At 39.8% G+C, this 17,169-nt stretch overlaps 1 protein-coding gene across 1 annotated transcript in view; it reads left to right on the top strand.

Moving 5' to 3' along the window:
- Nucleotides 1–16,105, top strand: part of TMEM154 (transmembrane protein 154) — a 36,242-nt gene extending 20,137 nt beyond the window's left edge. Inside the window, exons 5-8 of the mRNA XM_063107489.1 lie at nt 4,184–4,211; nt 5,378–5,463; nt 7,214–7,271; nt 15,959–16,105. Coding sequence (XP_062963559.1) covers nt 4,184–4,211; nt 5,378–5,463; nt 7,214–7,271; nt 15,959–15,974 — 188 coding nt within the window. The 3' untranslated portion in view covers nt 15,975–16,105. The remainder of the gene's footprint in view (nt 1–4,183; nt 4,212–5,377; nt 5,464–7,213; nt 7,272–15,958) is intronic.
- Nucleotides 16,106–17,169: the final 1,064 nt, after the last annotated feature.

The raw sequence follows: 17,169 nt of genomic DNA, 5'->3' as shown, positions 1-17,169 counted from the left end.
ATTTTTAAAAATTAAAAAAAATTTTTTTCTATTCATTTTTTCTTTTATTGTGATAAAAACACTTAACATAAAATCTACCCTTTTGACTCCATTTTTTTAAACTGAAAGAAAGTAAGAATTTCCTGCCACAAATCATAGCCTTACAGATGGTCTCACCTATGGAGTCAAGGGATGGGGGCGAGGTTGCAGGTGTCCAATCAAATGGTCCTGCTCTTAGGCTCTCAATCCCAAAATCGATTTTGGATTGAATTTTACTGTGAAAGTCTTGCAGTTCAAAAGCCATTTACAAGTGTGAACAGACCTCATCCTCGGACATGGCCCATGCATCCTTCACTATAGCCAGACAAAGTATTTGCTGTCCCCAGAGCAGGATGTCTCTACACCTGGTTGATACGGGTCCTTCTGTCTGGAATTTCCTTCTTGTCTCCTTGACAAACTGCCACCCTATTCTTCATTGTCCAGCTCTAAAGTTTTAACGAAGCTTTGAGTAATCACTCCCCAAGCAAAATTAATCACCACCTCTTCTGTGCTCTCATAGCACGTTGTTCACACTTATTGATCACAGTATTTACATTGTCATGAGTTGGTGACTCTGGAACCAGACTGCTTGGTTGGCTTTTGCACTTCCTAGCTCTATGACCTCTGTGATTCAGTCTCCTCATCTGTAAAATGGGTAAATTCAATACCTACCTCACAGAGTTGTGTATGTATATAGGAAAAGCACTTAGAAAAATCAGTGCCTGGCATATTACAAGTGCTAAATGTTAGCTTATTGTGATTATCCCTTTACCTAACATAACACCTAGCTCAACACATACCAGCTGCTGGATACATGTTTGTTGAATGAAGGAGATAATAAAAGAATGTTAAAATTTTTTTTAAAGAATACCTACTCTCAGAGGTAAAAACAAATTTGCCCATCACCCTTAATACAAATTGGCATGTTGCTTTTAGTTTAAATATGCCTCACTTTAAGAAAACGCAACATAGGAAACTTAGAATTTCAAAACAATTGCTTTTCACAAAAGATTTTTGTGAGAGAGCTTCCTTTAAATTTTTATTTTACTAACCACTCCTTTAATATAGACACAGATCATTAACTGTTTAACAGATGAATATTTCTTCAAACTGAATGCTACAAGTTAACCACTGTCCCCTGAAATTCACCCATCCTTATTTAACATTATAATGCAAGTCAATAAAAGCAGAATATTTAAATTAACAAAATTTGATTTAAATATAATTTTTTTTTCAGGAGAAATAAAACTGTCATACGTGATCAGATCAGCATTTTGCTTGGAAAGTTCCCAAAGGAATGCTTTGTGGGAGGGCTTGGATACCTGCACACATGATGCCCCCTCAGAAAATTAGGAATAGACATACTGTGTCTTTCTGCACATGAACTGAGCCCCGTCTGCTCTTCTACATCAGGAAATAAATCTTTACATTTGACAGTTGGGGAGGACTTGGCCAACACTTTTAGAAAGAACACTTTATCTGATTGGAAATTACTTAGGGGGGGGCGGAGGGGGCCTGTACATTTTGTGTCCAGGAAAAGGGAAACGTTGTGTAGTATCTTGGTGTTCTGCTATCCTTCTTCCTAGACCTGCAGGCATTAAATTTGCAGTTGTTACTATTTAACATTTATTAAGTGTCTTGATGTGCTGGGTCTCTCTGAAAGAGCTGCAGGGAAAACAGCTGGCAGTAAACCATCACTTTAACTGGCTGTGGCTACATGATGCTGGCTCTGCTCAGTAAATCTCCCAGAAAGAGACTCCCTCCTGCTCCCTGCTCAGCATGGAAACATACACCAGAGTCCACGCAGCTTCGCCCCTCCCCCCACCAACAATCCCACCATCAAATGCACATAGGAGAGGAGCTGGGAGTATTGTCAGGCTAAGTGGGTGTAATGAAGGAGCTGAACAAGGAGGACAGAGTGGGGAAGGGAAAATGGAATCTAGTGGGGAGAGGGACTGTATAAAAGCTGCATTTGCCACCCGATTGCAAAGGGAGTTGGTGGCTATTAATAAAGAGATACAGGCCAGGTGGAGTGCAGCGGGCAGGGCCCGATTGCTGATTGCTGCAGACGAGTAATTGGTCTCCCTCCTGGTTTAATGCTCTCCTCTTGTGCGCTCTCCCAGATGTTTTTCTGTTGCCATGGTGGCTGGGGCAGGGGTAATGGCTGTGGAGCAGGGAAGATGAGGCCACAGAAGGCTTTTTGCTCTGTTTTAATACTGATTACAGGAGCTTCACATTTGGTGCATCTGGAGCACTTTTGTAATGGGTTTCTTAACTTTTCCATCATCTGCATGCAGGCTAGCTTTTGCTCACCACGAAGCCTGCGGGCAGCCCAGATTATAAGGATTAATCCATGCCCTCAACAGTGGGGCCGTGGAGCCACTTCCTCTCTGGGAAATTAGTGGGGGGTTATTAAGCAGGAAAAAGGGAGAGGGAAGAGGAGGGAGTGACAAAACAGGGGGATTTTTATGGATCACCTGGAGGGATGTTCAATTGTGTAGGGGCTTTATTTATTGTAAAATCCCTTAAGGAAAGAGCCTGTAAATTTTAGATAAAAAATGTATATATATAAAATATAAGATAAAGATATTCTCCTTTCTCCAATCTAAGTTTCTGAGGAGTCAGGCATCTGCAGGAAGCTTCAGATTCCTACCGAGGGTTAGGAGGACATAAGCTACAGCCCCTCAAAGGCAAGCAGTGATGGCTTGGAACTGACATCTGCGCCCAGCTTTCCTGGATTAGCAATGCCCTTCAGGCTTGCCAACCCACAGGAAATTACAGCAGCTCACTACTGCTGCCAGGAGCTCAGTTCCAGGTACCTGCTGGTTGTGTTCCCTCACCGGGGGACCTGCATTTCTGCAGGGCCAGACAAAAGGAGGTCTGTGATTGCCAAGGATTACAAACATCTGACTATTTGGTGGACCTCTACAAAGTGGTTAGCTTTTCAATAGTTTTCACGTTATAAAATGTGCCACGGGCCTGCACTGTCCCCTCACGTGACCCCATTACTTCATTTCGCTGGGTGTGTTGGTCACTGCCAAATGAAACAGAACTTGAGCTGCGGCATCAGGCTCTGATTCCTGCCACATGTTTATTTGGAGTCTGATCTGCGTTCAAGCCATTCTGTAAACTGTTACCTGACCCTCACATCAACCAACAGCAACAAAAAGCAGGCGTGTTGGAGGTTTCATTATTATGATAATGCTAAGTCCAAAAGTTCGGACCTGAATGTAATTCTGGTGCTGGACACGATTAAGACCATGGGTTGGCTGGTTAGCTTAGTTGGTTAGAGTGTGGTCAAGGATTTGGTTCCCCATAACGGCCAGCCACCAAAACAAAACAAAACAAAACAAAACCCTATTCACTTATTCAATAAATATTTACTAGGCATGTACCAGGTACTGTGCCCGTTGGGTCAGAGCTGGGGGGATGCCAGAGGAACAAGACAGGTATGATCCCTGCCGTTTTGGAGTTGTAGTCTAGTGGAGAGACACACAAAAAAGAATCAAACAGATGAACTGATCAAAGAGGAACTGTGGCCAGTACTATTAAGGAAGCAAGCAAGGTGCTGAGCTGGGGAACATTAGGAAAGAGGGACCCACCTTAGACTGAGGAGGTGAGGAAGGCCTCCCTGAGGAAAGAGTATTTAAGCTGAGACCTGAAGAATGTGAGGGATCCAGCCATTGAAAGAGCAGGGTTAAAAGGTATCCCTGATGGTGTACCCCACATCCTGCTCCAAGACGAAGGCATAGGGTCATGGTGCTCAGCATGGTGTGTCTCAGGAGATGCAGCAGCAACATTTTGAACTGAGACATTTTGCTAAAGGGGGCCAAGGAGCAAACCCTCTTGTTTAAGCCTTCCTTTCTTTCCCTTGCTGCTGTTTTGCAATTCTTGTTGATGTGAGAAACAAAGAAGATGAACATCTCAAGTGAGCGCTCTCAGAGGACCATCCAGGTCAAAAAACAGACTTCACACGGATTAGGACCTCATTTCAATATGGCAATCTGCACTTGTCTGACTGGGAGGTTAATTATTGCTCCTTTAAAAATATGTAAACTGAAAGTCGTCTTGTTCTCTTCATAAACGAGACTTTTTTTGTTGCTGAAATGAAAAGTTGCTATAGATGAGCAAAGCTAACGTGACTTTTTTATTTATTCCCTTTTAGATGAACTGGGAAGTGAAAACCTGAAAGTGTAAGTCTTCCCCACTGCTTCCAGACCAGCTTGGTTGTGGACAGCAATACTGAGGGGGAGCAGGAGATGAGAGAGCCATCTGCCTGCTCAAATGCTTTTGTTCCGATTCCTTTGCAGGTTCTCCTGCAGCCTGGGCCCCTAGTGGCCTAAGGGAGGCTGTGTCCCAGTCCCCAAACCCTATCCTCCACGTGATCTGGGCAGAGGACTGGGTCAGATCTGCTTTATGCCATGGTCCTCTGTTCGGAAAACAATCTTTTTGAATTCCAAATGCATAATAGTTAAATATTCTGACCCTGGCTATATTTCAAGGGCATCAGTTCATTTATTCTGATTAAAAATTTTATCTCCAGGGAAGATACTTGAGCTGGTATTACAGGAGGAGAGCCTTGGTAGAAGCATAAAGTTTGCTTGTGAACCACCACAAGGGGAAGGAGGCAGGCAGACAGACAGAGACAGACAAGATTTCTCCCAGAAGTGTGTTCTGGGGCAATGTCCCCCCGCCTCCCAGACTGACTACTTCAGAAACTTTGCTGCCTCCTCTACATGGTGTAATGCCTATGCCACCATTCAGAGCTGGTGGGTTCTCCTCCCCCTAACCCCATCTACACTATCCCGGGGCTTCTGTCCCCTACCTGTGCGCTCTGAGCCCTGGCAAGTAAGGACAGTGGATTTCTGAAAGCCACGGCTCCATTTCTCCAAGAGAGGAAAATAAGCCTGGGAATTGAAGGGAGAGGTGATAAAAGCAGCCTGTTGACAGTGGCCTCTTGATCTGGGGCATTGATCAAAAGCCCCAAGGAAAGGGAAGTGAAATTAAGCAAGGCTTAAAGCTAAATGTGGCAACTCCCCTAGGAGGCTCTCAGTGGAAGCCTTGCAGACTTCCCTTCCCTTCGGCGGGGCAGGCAGTCTCCTAGGTGCGCCTTCCAGCCCACCCGCTGGGCCTGTGGGCCCTCCATTTTTGGATCAGTGATAGATGTGGGTTCGTTTCAGTGTTAGCCTTTCTTCCTATTAGAGTTTGATACTCTCAAATTGTACAAACCCCCAGGCTACCCTAGAGTGTCAGGCACTGGGTCAAGTTCATCTTCCTCAGAGTCAACATTCTAGGCTTTTCCCAAAGAAATTCAGCACTACACGTTTGGTTCAACAAGCTTTCTGCTCTCTATCTTTAGGCCTATTTTTGAGGAGGACACACCTTCTGTTATGGAAATAGAAATGGAGGAGCTTGATAAATGGATGAACAGCATGAATAGAAATGGTATGTGGTACCCCAACGTTTTTTCTTTCCTCTCTAGTCATAGAAGGCTGCAACAGCTTTATAAATACAAATACCTCACTAAATCCTGGAGTGTGACACAGTCCAGTCTCACATTGGATCTAGTACAGGCAGATAATAAATTTGGGCCCGATGGCCCTTAAATATTCAGTTTAATTAGTGCATCAACTGTTGCCATTTGTTTTTATTTCTAAATAGGTTGTTGAAATGATTTTTCAAGCCGATATGATCTCTTTTTCACATGAAGAAATCACTGAGACCAAATTATCTGGGAAAAGTGGCATCTGAAATTACCTTATATATTATGAATTTAGAGTTCTATAATTTAAAAGTGTGTATGGATATAAAATGTTATTAAATATCATTTATGTAGATCTGTGCTGTCCAACACAATAGATACTAGTCAAATGTGGCTATTTAAATTTAAATTGATTAAAATTAATAAAATTAAATTTTGAGTGCTTAGTAGCCAATGGCTAGTATACTAAACAGTGTGAATCTAGAACATTTTCATCACTACAGAAAGTTCTATTGGACAGCACATACATATACATATAAGTAGCCCCATATAACTTAATTTCCAATTGACATCTGAGAGTAATGGTACTTTATGTGCCTTCCTTTCCATTAAATCAAAAATTAAACTTAAAAATAGTAACAGCTGTTTTTTCCTTTTTTTATTCCTTTAAAAATCAATGTGTTATTCTAATGCTTAGATTAATAAAATCCACTGTTTATATTATCGTATCACTTGTGTTTTTAACATTCATCTTAAAAAATACCCTGTGGTCATATTCAAACCTCTACCACAGAGGTCTTAAATTCAAAGATTTGTTATTAGAATTATTGTACCAGAGGCTTATCGAGATGAGCTTTCCAAAAGATTAGAACCACTCAACAAACTTGTACAATTTCTAACAGTTTTTCATATTAAGGGAAAAATGGCTGTGGAAAGCATTTGAAGATAGGAGTGGGTCATCGAGCTAGTCCTTAAAGTAGTTTCATTTTATTGTTTTTAGTTTATAAAAGTTATATATACATATATATGAATTTAGAAAATGAAAAAAAAAAAAGGAAAAACTCCATCACCCAAGACCATCTCTCTTAATATGTGGTTTTCCCTTTTGTGCATGAGATTTCGTGTAATACAAAATTATGATCCTATTACACCCTCCAGAAAATTGAAAAAGGCATTTCTATGTAACTACTAAAGCAGGCAGTTATTTTGACACATAGTTGGCAGATACAAAGGATTTCTTTTCCCTCGAAAATGAGTGGTGTAATAGAAAGGAACTCTGATGACTTTAAGAAGTTTGGTGTTCCCCACTTACCTGCTCCTTTTCTATTGTGGAGTCTGACTGAAATCATTCTGCGGACACATCAGGCCCTCAGGTGAAGCCATTTTATTCTGGTGTCTATCCTGAAATATGCAGATTCTAGCTTTTGGAGCCTTGGGGTTCTACAGGGACTAAATAACTGAGTAGTGATGAATTGTACTCTTTCCAGCAGGGGCAGAAGCACATTCAAGTCTCCTATCTGTGTTATTAGTGCTTTTCTCATTTCAAGAGGCTTGCCATTATTAGTCTTTTAACCTCTAGAACTCCCTGGTGAGGCCATTTCTGCAAAAGTAACCACACCGATCAGGGAAATTCGATGCTCAACTTTGTCAGTTTTGTAACTAAAAAATAGAATTTCAGCGACTAACAATGAGTTTGCTTTTATTCTGTCCTAGCTGACAGTGAATGTTTACCTACTTTGAAGGAAGAAAAGGAATCAAACCACAACCCAAGGTACTTCTGATTTCTACCGCAGATTATGTGTGTATGGTGGGGAGGGGGTGGAAACCATAGGGAAGCACTTTCTGCTCGCCTTTTCTGTGTCTGTAAATTTTATATGACAATTTACATGGGTGTATATGTGTGTAGTGTGGAGAAAAGGAATTGGGAGTTACAGAAAATAGCAGGCTACAAAGTTAATATCCTAGTGTCCCTTTATCTTTAGAAATAAGTTAGTGCTGACACTGTCTTGCCCTTATAATGAGACACTGTTGGGTCGGCTTCTGTTTTAGTCATAAAACTTTCCAATTATAACAAACCATAGGGGCCAGCCCGTGGCTCACTCGGGAGAGTGCAGTGCTGATAACCCCAAGGCCACGGGTTCGGTTCCCATGTAGGGATGGCCGGTTAGCTCACTGGGTGAGCGTGGGGCTGACAACACCAAGACAAACCATAGGTTTATTTACTTTGGATAAATAGATGTTTGGTAAGGAAGACAGATGGAGGTATAAACAAGACTGAGTAAAATGAACATTTTTAAAAAACAGACAAAAAACCCTAACCCGCCTGGATTGGATTGTTTATTAAATGAGAAATTTTAAAAAAACATTCTGTCCTACCACTAGGTGGCTCTGCTTGACAGAAAATTTTAGAGTATTGGGGTTTGGGTGTATTTTTGTACTCCACAATCTCATTTAAATTATATTATCTTTTTGTGAGGATGGAAATTACCATCTTGGGGTGTTTTTGATCAGAGAATTGTTTGGTCAGGACAAGGGAAGTGCTTGAAGGAAATAGGATTGATGATTAAGCATGTTGGGGACTTGCTCTGCAGAGCACCACTGTAATCTTGGGGGCACTGAGTTGTTGGCCCAGATGACCCATGGATGGCCAAAGAGCAGAGAACTTGAGCCTGTAACAGATATTACACTTTTGTCAGAATAAATAGAATAAACCTTCAGGGCGGGGTAAGTAGTCACCCTCCGTGTTAGCCAGAGGTCATGTGCCAGTCATCTCAAATGCTTCCAGAATGCAGTTACGTGTCATTGGGCAGTCCCTGATGCTGGAGCATTGCAAGGGAAGACTGATTATTAAACAGTGATTGGGGTAGTCAGATATTTGTCTTTGGACCCTTTTCTGCATCTTCCCCCTAAAGCTTACCCTAAGAATTTGCCACCCTACATCTCTTTCCGCATCACACCACCACAATCTTACTCAGCTAAACCTCAGCTCTGATACTGAAGTCTACACCTTATTGTAGATTTAAGTCTGTGTTCCCAAAACCTTATTGTAGATTTAAGTCTGTGTTCCCATTCTAGGTATTTGCATGATAAGATTCATCGCTGGTTCAGAAAAGATTCTATTCTATTAAATGAGATTCCAGATATCAACAAGCAGATAAAAGGAAAAATATGCCAGGGGGAATATTACAAAGGAATATTTTCCCCATATTTTTACCTTACCTAAAAACGAGCCGCTGCATTTGTCCAGTAAAGGGCTCAGGACACTACCAAGGGTCCGTAAACATCTTATTACTCTAGTGTTGATAGGCACCTTCAAATGATGTGAAATGTCAGTGGTTTTTACATACCTGCCTCTTGCTCTTTGAAATTGCTGGCGACAGGGAAGAAGCTTAACATTACGGAATTGTATGATGGTGAGAGCTTCTTAAAAATCCGATTTTGGGAATATTGAGAAGCTGGCTTTTGAAATAAGCTGTAGCTCATTTCTGCCTGTAAGGGAAAAAGCCTTAACCTATTTGGAAAGCTGCTTTATGGTAAATTACTATTTTTCAAGGGAATGTCTACATTCCTCTGTGAGCCCAGAACTATCTGACTTTAATTCACAGAATGATTGTCAGGCCTTTCCCTCATTTCCTCTCTGTGAAGCCAGACCCAGAATTCTAGAACCAAGAGTGACAAGTCCCAGGTCTTTGTGCCACAGACTCTCTCTGATTACTTCAAAGGGTATTATGATATTGCAAAGCAAAGTTAACTCTTACACACTGAAAACTAGGAAAAGGACAAAGCAGTTAGAACAAAGCCTTGCACAAAATAAGCTCTCGGTAAGTATTGGTTGTTATGATAATTATTAGTAAATTAAAACGGATGAACAGAAACTCACTGCCTTTTGGGCTAATATTTGATATTTTAGGCTAATACTTGATATTTGATAGCACTTTGATATTGGTAGGTGGGGCATTATTTGTGCCCTTGGTTTTCTTGGTGATTTCTTTTCGGACCTACCAATCCTGAGAAATCAGGAATTTATCTGACTCCTGATGAGACTTTCAGCTCTCTTCCCTTAATGGCATAAATAACTAATGCTGGTGATTTCGGAATCATCCTCTTATCAATCTGTAGTTTTTGAAAGGGTATTAGTACCATAAAGTTTGGATAATCTTTCTTTTCTGTCACAATTTTATTTACATGTCTTTTTCCTAATGTCTTAATTGCATTGATAAAGTGTTTACTTTAAATATGTAATCTGCGACAGAAATAAGATTTGGGTTTTTTTCCAAAAAGCTTGTAAATTGTTAGAGATACAGATGGAAAGTGCATTGGTCGTTGGACTTAGAATCAGAAGACTAGTTTTAAGACCTGACTTCAGTGCTCATCTGTTCTTTAGACTGAGACAGGTCACTGTAGCTCCCTGAGCTTCTGTTTCCTTGTGTTGAAAAATGTAAATAAGAACACCTGTCTTTCTAGTTTCACAGTATCATATGAGTGAATAAAACCACTATGTAAGTTTTAAAGCACCATGCAAATGAAACTAACTCTTTTTATGCTGTAACAATAGTTTTCCCCCTCGTCCACCTTTGCTGCCACCACAAATTTATTTATTTATTTATTTATTTATTATTTTTTAGGGCAGTTTTAGGTTCACAGCAAAATTGAGCAGAAAGTACAGAGATTTCCCATGTACCCCTGCCCTCACATATGAATAGCCTCCTCCATCACTGACATCCCCCACCGGAGCTGTACATTTGTTACACAATAAACCCGCATTGACATATCATTATCACCCAAAGTTCCCCGTTGGCTTTTACCTCTGTGAATCATCCTTCCTCTATCATTTTAGCAATGTGCAGGTGAATTTCATGCTTCAGAAAGTATGTAACAATCACTGAAGATTAAATTTAGTGGAAAACATACTGATGTTTTCTGCATCCTCCTGATAAACTTAGACTTCTAGAATCCATTTACAGAGTTCATCCTTCCTTGATGTTAGAGACATCCCTGACTTAGAACCTCTGTTATATATTAAGTCCACCATGCTTCTGAGAAAAAGGAGTCGATCTGGTCACCATCCTACACTTAATATACCACACAGTGTGCAAAGACTTCAACCCTTCACCCTTCTCTTGTTGGGATCTGTAATCTCAGGTCTTTCAGAGCTTTTTCCATAAATCCCGTTGGCCAGCCTTATTCATTACTTTCCTCTGAATGGACATTTTTCTTGAGCTATGGAATCTAAAGTTTAGCACAGAATTTTAATAAGGACCAGAGATGTACAAAATACTATGGGAAGTTTACACTATGGTTTTCATGTTTTTAAAAACTCAATAGATAAAGCAACAAAGGAATTGTGAGGGAGGGGAGAGTTCTATATTCCCCACCTTATTTTTCTCTCTAATCCCTCAAAAGTCATTTAAAAGTATACTTTAAGTCAACAAATATTAAGTGCCTACTGGCTTCCCTCAAATTTGAGTTTGGTATTATGATACAAAATAACAGTTTACAATCCTGCAGGATTATAACCTCAGATAACATTGTAAAATGCAGGTGTGTGTGCGTGTGTGTGTGTGTGTGTGTGTGTGTGTGTGTGTGTGTGTGTGTGCGTGCGCGCGCGCTATGTGAGAGATGATGTGCTACATTTTAAAAACCAGAGCATTGCTTGAATAGTGGCCCAGATTATGTTTACACAATGGGTGTGATCTATATGTCTTGGACTAATTGCCTGACTCTGATGTTGGCCAGATGCGTGACCTCTGTAATTCCACCTTCTTGCGGAAGGAGAAGGGACGTTATACTAATGAAGAGAAAGGGATCCAGATCTAATTGTTACATGACTTTCTGCTAAACTGAACTCTGCACTCCCCAAAAACTGAGTTAAAAAGCATCATAACACAGGAAAGTTTAGCATAGGTTTATTGCCATCTTTGGAGATAGGGTACATTAGCTGAGGTCATAAAGAGGGATTGTTACAGGATAGACTGGTCAGGAGAACAAAGATGACTTATCTGATCCTGACTGCAACAAAGGGGCAGTTATGAAACAAGGTATTCAAGTTGCATCTGTTCTCATTTAACTGGTGGCATGCCAATTAAATGCCTTCTTAAAGATCATAGTAAGATGATGTTTTCTAATCAATTCAATTTGTTTTTATTTGTCAGCCTGTTACTATACAGGTTTTTGGGAAAGGTGTTCTACTTTCTTAAAGTATCTATATAATGCTCCTAGAAAAATTACTCATGTTGCTGTCATATAGATAAGTTGCTAAAATCTCGTGTATTGAGGCACACAAGTATTGATATTCAATGCCATACACCACAGATATGTACAATCAATTATGTTTCAATTAAAAAAAAAATAGGTATAGAGGAAAAAAAACATGGAGGCAAGCCATAGAGGTTTGCAGTTAGAGCTGGCCAGTTACTCAGTAGGTTAGAGTACAGCCTTATAACACCAAAGGCCACAGGTTCAGATCCCTGTACCACCAGCTGCAAAAAAAAAAAAAGAAAAAAAAAAACCCAAAAAACTTCTTATTAGTGAAGCAGGATCCCTTATTTTATTTGTTGCAATTCTATGGCAGTTTGCCAAGATATTTTTAACAGGGAGCTCTAGGATTTGCCAGAATTAAAAACACCTGGGCTTATTTGACCATTTCACAGAGATGATAAATGGCCACGAAAACAACAGGGAACACATCCAACTAAATAAAGGAATGATCACCAGAAAGAAAATGCCTCTAGGCTTAGGTGGTGGGCCAGATCCCAGGCTGCTGACTTACTAACAGGCCTGATGGCCGTCCCACCACCAGTGAGAGTTGCTACACTCTGGGAGTGACCTGAATTCCCTCAGCTGAAGCAACTTATACCCACACTGGGACCTTCTCTTATGTGGCAGTGCTCGTCACACTGCTTCAAGTCCACAGAGTGGTAGCAGTCAGCACCATACCATGAGCCCCTTCTGCTCTTTGGCGCCTTACATAAACAAATTTGTGTTGATGGACAGTGTCACACAGTAAGCCTTCAAAGTGCTTCTCCTTAAAAATTTAAAGTATGTTTTGGAAGATGACTTCTTAAAACCTATAGATATATGAAACAGTATTCAAGCTAGAGTTTTACCAACAAACATAAGCTACTGTAAAATCTTTAAAATAAGAATAACTAACATTCATTCATGTGTCTGTGTGTCAGGCCTGCAGTGCAGTGTTTCACTTGCATTTTCTCATTTATTCTTTACAACAACAATAAAGTAAATGGTATTGTTAGGTATATTTTGCAAAGGAGACGAGACAAGAAAACTTATGCTAAGAAATATTTACTTGCCCAAGGTCACACAGCAAGGAAGTGATTGAGTCCTGATTCAAACTCAGGCCATCTGACCCTGTGTGCTTATCTATGATGCTAAAAAAGCCACTCGTTGTTAGTACATACCAACATTAATACTATCATAAAATCAACACAAAATGAGAACCACCCAGAGATAAGCTTAACCAAAAAAGCTGCATGGATAATATAAAATGTTCAGATTGTCATTGAGGGATATAAAGGTTTGAGCAAATGGAGAGATATACTGTGTTCCTGACTGAAATACTCAATAATGTAAAAATTATCATTTTAAATTCAACCCAATCCCTTAAAAAATCCCAATGCACATTTTGTCTGGAAGAATAACTGTGCACAAATAGCCAGGACAATTCTAAAAGGAGGAAAATGAGCAATTGTAAGATGGTACTAGGGGTGGCGGGAAAGCTCTCATGTCATGCCAGGTCAGTAATTACAACAGTGTACACCTGGAACCAAGTAAGACTTATTGATGGAGAGTAGAATAGAAAGTTCAGAAACAGCCTCATAAAGGTAACATTTCATAGCAAGTGGATTATTCAATAAATAGTCTTGGGACAACTAACATTTGGGGGGAGATTTAGAAGTCTACCTCACACTGCATACTAAAATAGACTCCAGAAAAGATTCAATGTTAAAAAGAAAAAAAAGAAAGCCAGAAGAAAATAGGTAAGTTTTATATAACTTGAAAGAAGAAACTAGTTTGAAAGAATGAAACACAAGTCAGAAACAACATTAGAAAAGGATAGATTTAACTACATTAAAAATTTAAAAAATCTGGACTTCAAAAAACACAACAAATAAAATTATAAAGAAAATGACAAACTGCGGGAAAGTTTTTACAGTATATCTGAGGGACAATAATTATTATACTTAATATACAAACCAATAAAAATGATAATTGTTCCATTTTTAAATATGAGCAAAGACTATCAACATGCAATTCAGCAAAAGAAGAAATTGATATTACCAATGAAGCTTTGAAAAACATTTATTCTTCTTAGTAAAAAAAAAAATAAAGGTAAATGATATACCATTTTTTACCTATTGGACTTACAAAAATCAAAGTAGTAATATCCAGTGTCAGAGAGAATGTGGGGAAGAGGATATTTTCCTAAAGGGAATTGTTGAGAGAATGTAAACAGTATAAAATTTCTAGGGATGGGGGATAATTTGACAATGGGCTATCAAAGCTTTAAAATTACATACACTTTGACCTAGCAACTCCTCTTTTAGATATTTATGCAAAAGTAACATTTGGAAGTATGCAAAGATGTAGCAATGTTTATAATAAATAAAAATTTTAAATTGGAGATAGTATAAATGTTTAACAATAAGGAATTGGCTAAAAAAGTTATTTTTGATCCAGCAAGACAATGGAAAGCTAGGTAGCCACTAAAAAGATATAATATATTTATTAATAAGGAAAGATATTTATATGTGAATGAGAAAAGCAGATTATAGAACAATATGCATAATATGATCCCATTTTTGTACAAAAAGAATGTATATCATTATCACAGGGAAAAGTTTGGGAGAATAAACACCAAAATGTTAATGTAGTGAGATTACTGGTATTTTTGTTTTGCTTATTTGTATTTTCGATTTCTCAACAATAAATATAGACTGGTTTTGTAATAATTAACTTTAAAAATCACTTCTACTATAACAGCTGGACACAGATCAGTTTCTAAAAGGAGATCAAAAGCAGGTTCTGCCCATCGCTCCTCAGCGATGTATTGTACTCTGCTTAGAGCAGCTGAAACTTCAAGATAAGGCCACGGAAGGTAACATGCAATTCAGAGACATGTTCTGTAGAGATGGACTCCTGGATCTTAGAAATATTGTCTTGCTACCACCCAGTTTCCAAGAAGTCGAGCTTCCTTGATCAGTTTAAGAGTTGTTCAGGGTAACATAAGTGAAAAGGGTTGTTACATCTACTCTTAAGATAAAAAATGTCTTAATTTTTAATCAGGCTTTCATTTTAAATAAGTTTTGCCATAGAGTTTGCTCTTTTGTTCACTTCCCTGCCTTAGATAAAATTCTCCCCAGCCCCTCCTTCCCTGCTGTTCTTCTCTCCTTATCATAGCTTCTTGCCCTGTCTTTGCAGCAGACACAAACACCACACACATACATGCACACAATGTCTCCCCTCGCCTTACATGGTTAGATCGATCTGTTGATCTGTCATCTGTTGATCCATCATCTGTCATCTATCTATCTGAGTTGCTTCAGAGTCCTTTTTGGAAACATGGTGTTACACTGAACACAAGAGCACTGTGAAGTAGCAGTCAGAAAAATATCATCTATTGCAGACCATACACACCTATAAGCTAAGGAGATACCAGATATGTTGATTATTATCATATCAAGCACTTCTTGGAGACAGCTCACTTCAACTAGAGATATGCTAGAATTTGATAGATGGGGGCACAAAACTAAAAAGAGAAGCAAGAGGAAGGGTAGTGCAGCCTGCTTTCCAGGAGACTGGGGTGGAGGTGTGGTCCCACGGGGAAGACCGCGAAGCCAGATATTTGGCAAAGACATCCAGGTTAGAAACAAAAGAACGAATTAGCCAACAGCATGGTCGTGTTCAAATACTTTATGTCTGCTCATGCCGCAAGATGCTTGATGATTGAATTCTAAATGGCACTGAGAAGGCACCTCCCAGATCCTTTGTAGGTATGAACAAAATGGGCTATTGAAAACATGCAGGAATAAAAAAAGAGAAAAAAAAAAGAAAGAAAGAAAGCATGCAGGACCACAAACTCTTGAGGGAAAACAGCACATGGAAAAAAAAAAAAAAACTTTTTAAAGGCAATTTGGCATCCATTCCTAGAGAATGGGATTAGATTTAATTAAAGAGGGGAACCTCCAACTCCATCTGGTTCTCTCCATATCAGCACTGGGAGGGATGTTAGAGCAAGAGCTAGGGATTATTTCTTGGCTTTCATGGATTTCCTCCTCAGGGATCAAACATAAAATTCAAACTGATCTTTGTTTTGGAAATTGTAAGCTGGACACTGTTGGCTTCCTGACTGTTTGTGCTCTCTTGAGTCACCTCCATAACGGAGTGACCAGTTCTCGATAGCTTCTTGGAAATAGACTATTGTTCTGTTTTTTTTTACAGTGACAATGAATCCTAAAACTGAATGGTGCTAATGTTTTCCAAGAGAAGCAGCCCCCAAGGGATCCTGCTGGGCCTGCCAACAGAGGATGAAGAGGATACAAATTTAATTAATTTCAAATCACTGTAGACACAGCACCTTTTGCTGTTTCTTCCAACGCCCACTCTTCCTAATGATGGCATCACCTATACTTGGAAGAAGTACTAGGAAAAGGTTGGCTGCCATCCACAGCTGCCTCTGATGCTGCAGAGGGAGTCGTGTGATGCGTTCCCTTCTAGCAACAGGCGTTCGCTGCTCTTAGCCCACGCTGGCTGACTCTGCTGGCTCTGGCCAGGCCCAGTTCTTGATACCTTTCCACATCATTCCTAGGGTTTAAATCAGGAAGCTGTTTTACCTATGGTTTCCTTCTGGATTACCTTATTACTTAACTAGCTTTGGAAGATTTCTCCTAATATTCAAGTCTTCTGACAGGGAAACTGCATTCGCAGGAACTTTTCTCAGGGAGTTATGACATGCAAGGCAAGTATTTCAGTGTATACATCATCCCAGAGGGTTGGGAAAGCTTGTTTCTCACTGCCAAGAAGACACAGTGAGAGAGTCCACCATCCTGATGAGATGTTATTTGGTGACATGTAGACCCTGACTTGGCCTGGCCCAGTCACCCTTGGGAACTTCTCAGAGGAACTAGGGCTCTTCAATAAAAGAACAAATATTTTCCTTCTCTGCTGACATCACCTGTACTTGTTAACATTTCCCTAAAGCTCATTCTTGTTTCACCAGACCTCCCTTGCATAGGATATGTGGGTAGGGAGCGTGTGCACGTGGGGAGGTCATCTGTCACCCTTCTATGTCTCAGAGATCTTTAAGGTCATCTGAAACAAACAGAATAGGAATATCGGCCTGTGGCAGCTATCACTCATCATGCTCAGCATTCTTTCCTGACAAGCTGGGACAAGCCTCATGACCTTAGGAGGTCACTAAGTGATGTTCTGTGTGGTTATTTGTTGACATCCTTGTGCTAAAAGCAATAACACAAAATGCAGAAGAGCCCATTGACCACTCCCACTCACATAAAATCAATCTCCATTTAATCCTTAACTTTCTAATTCTGACCTTTAAAGAAATCTAGCAAATTGGGAGTCTTCAGCTTGCCCAGGACACCTGCTATTTTATTCCAAGAAAGAAACAAAGAATAAAAACTATATTTTACTAC

Source organism: Cynocephalus volans, chromosome 9 (genome assembly GCF_027409185.1).
Source record: "Cynocephalus volans isolate mCynVol1 chromosome 9, mCynVol1.pri, whole genome shotgun sequence".
Taxonomy (NCBI): domain Eukaryota; kingdom Metazoa; phylum Chordata; class Mammalia; order Dermoptera; family Cynocephalidae; genus Cynocephalus; species Cynocephalus volans.
This window is presented reverse-complemented; position numbering and strand designations above follow the sequence as displayed.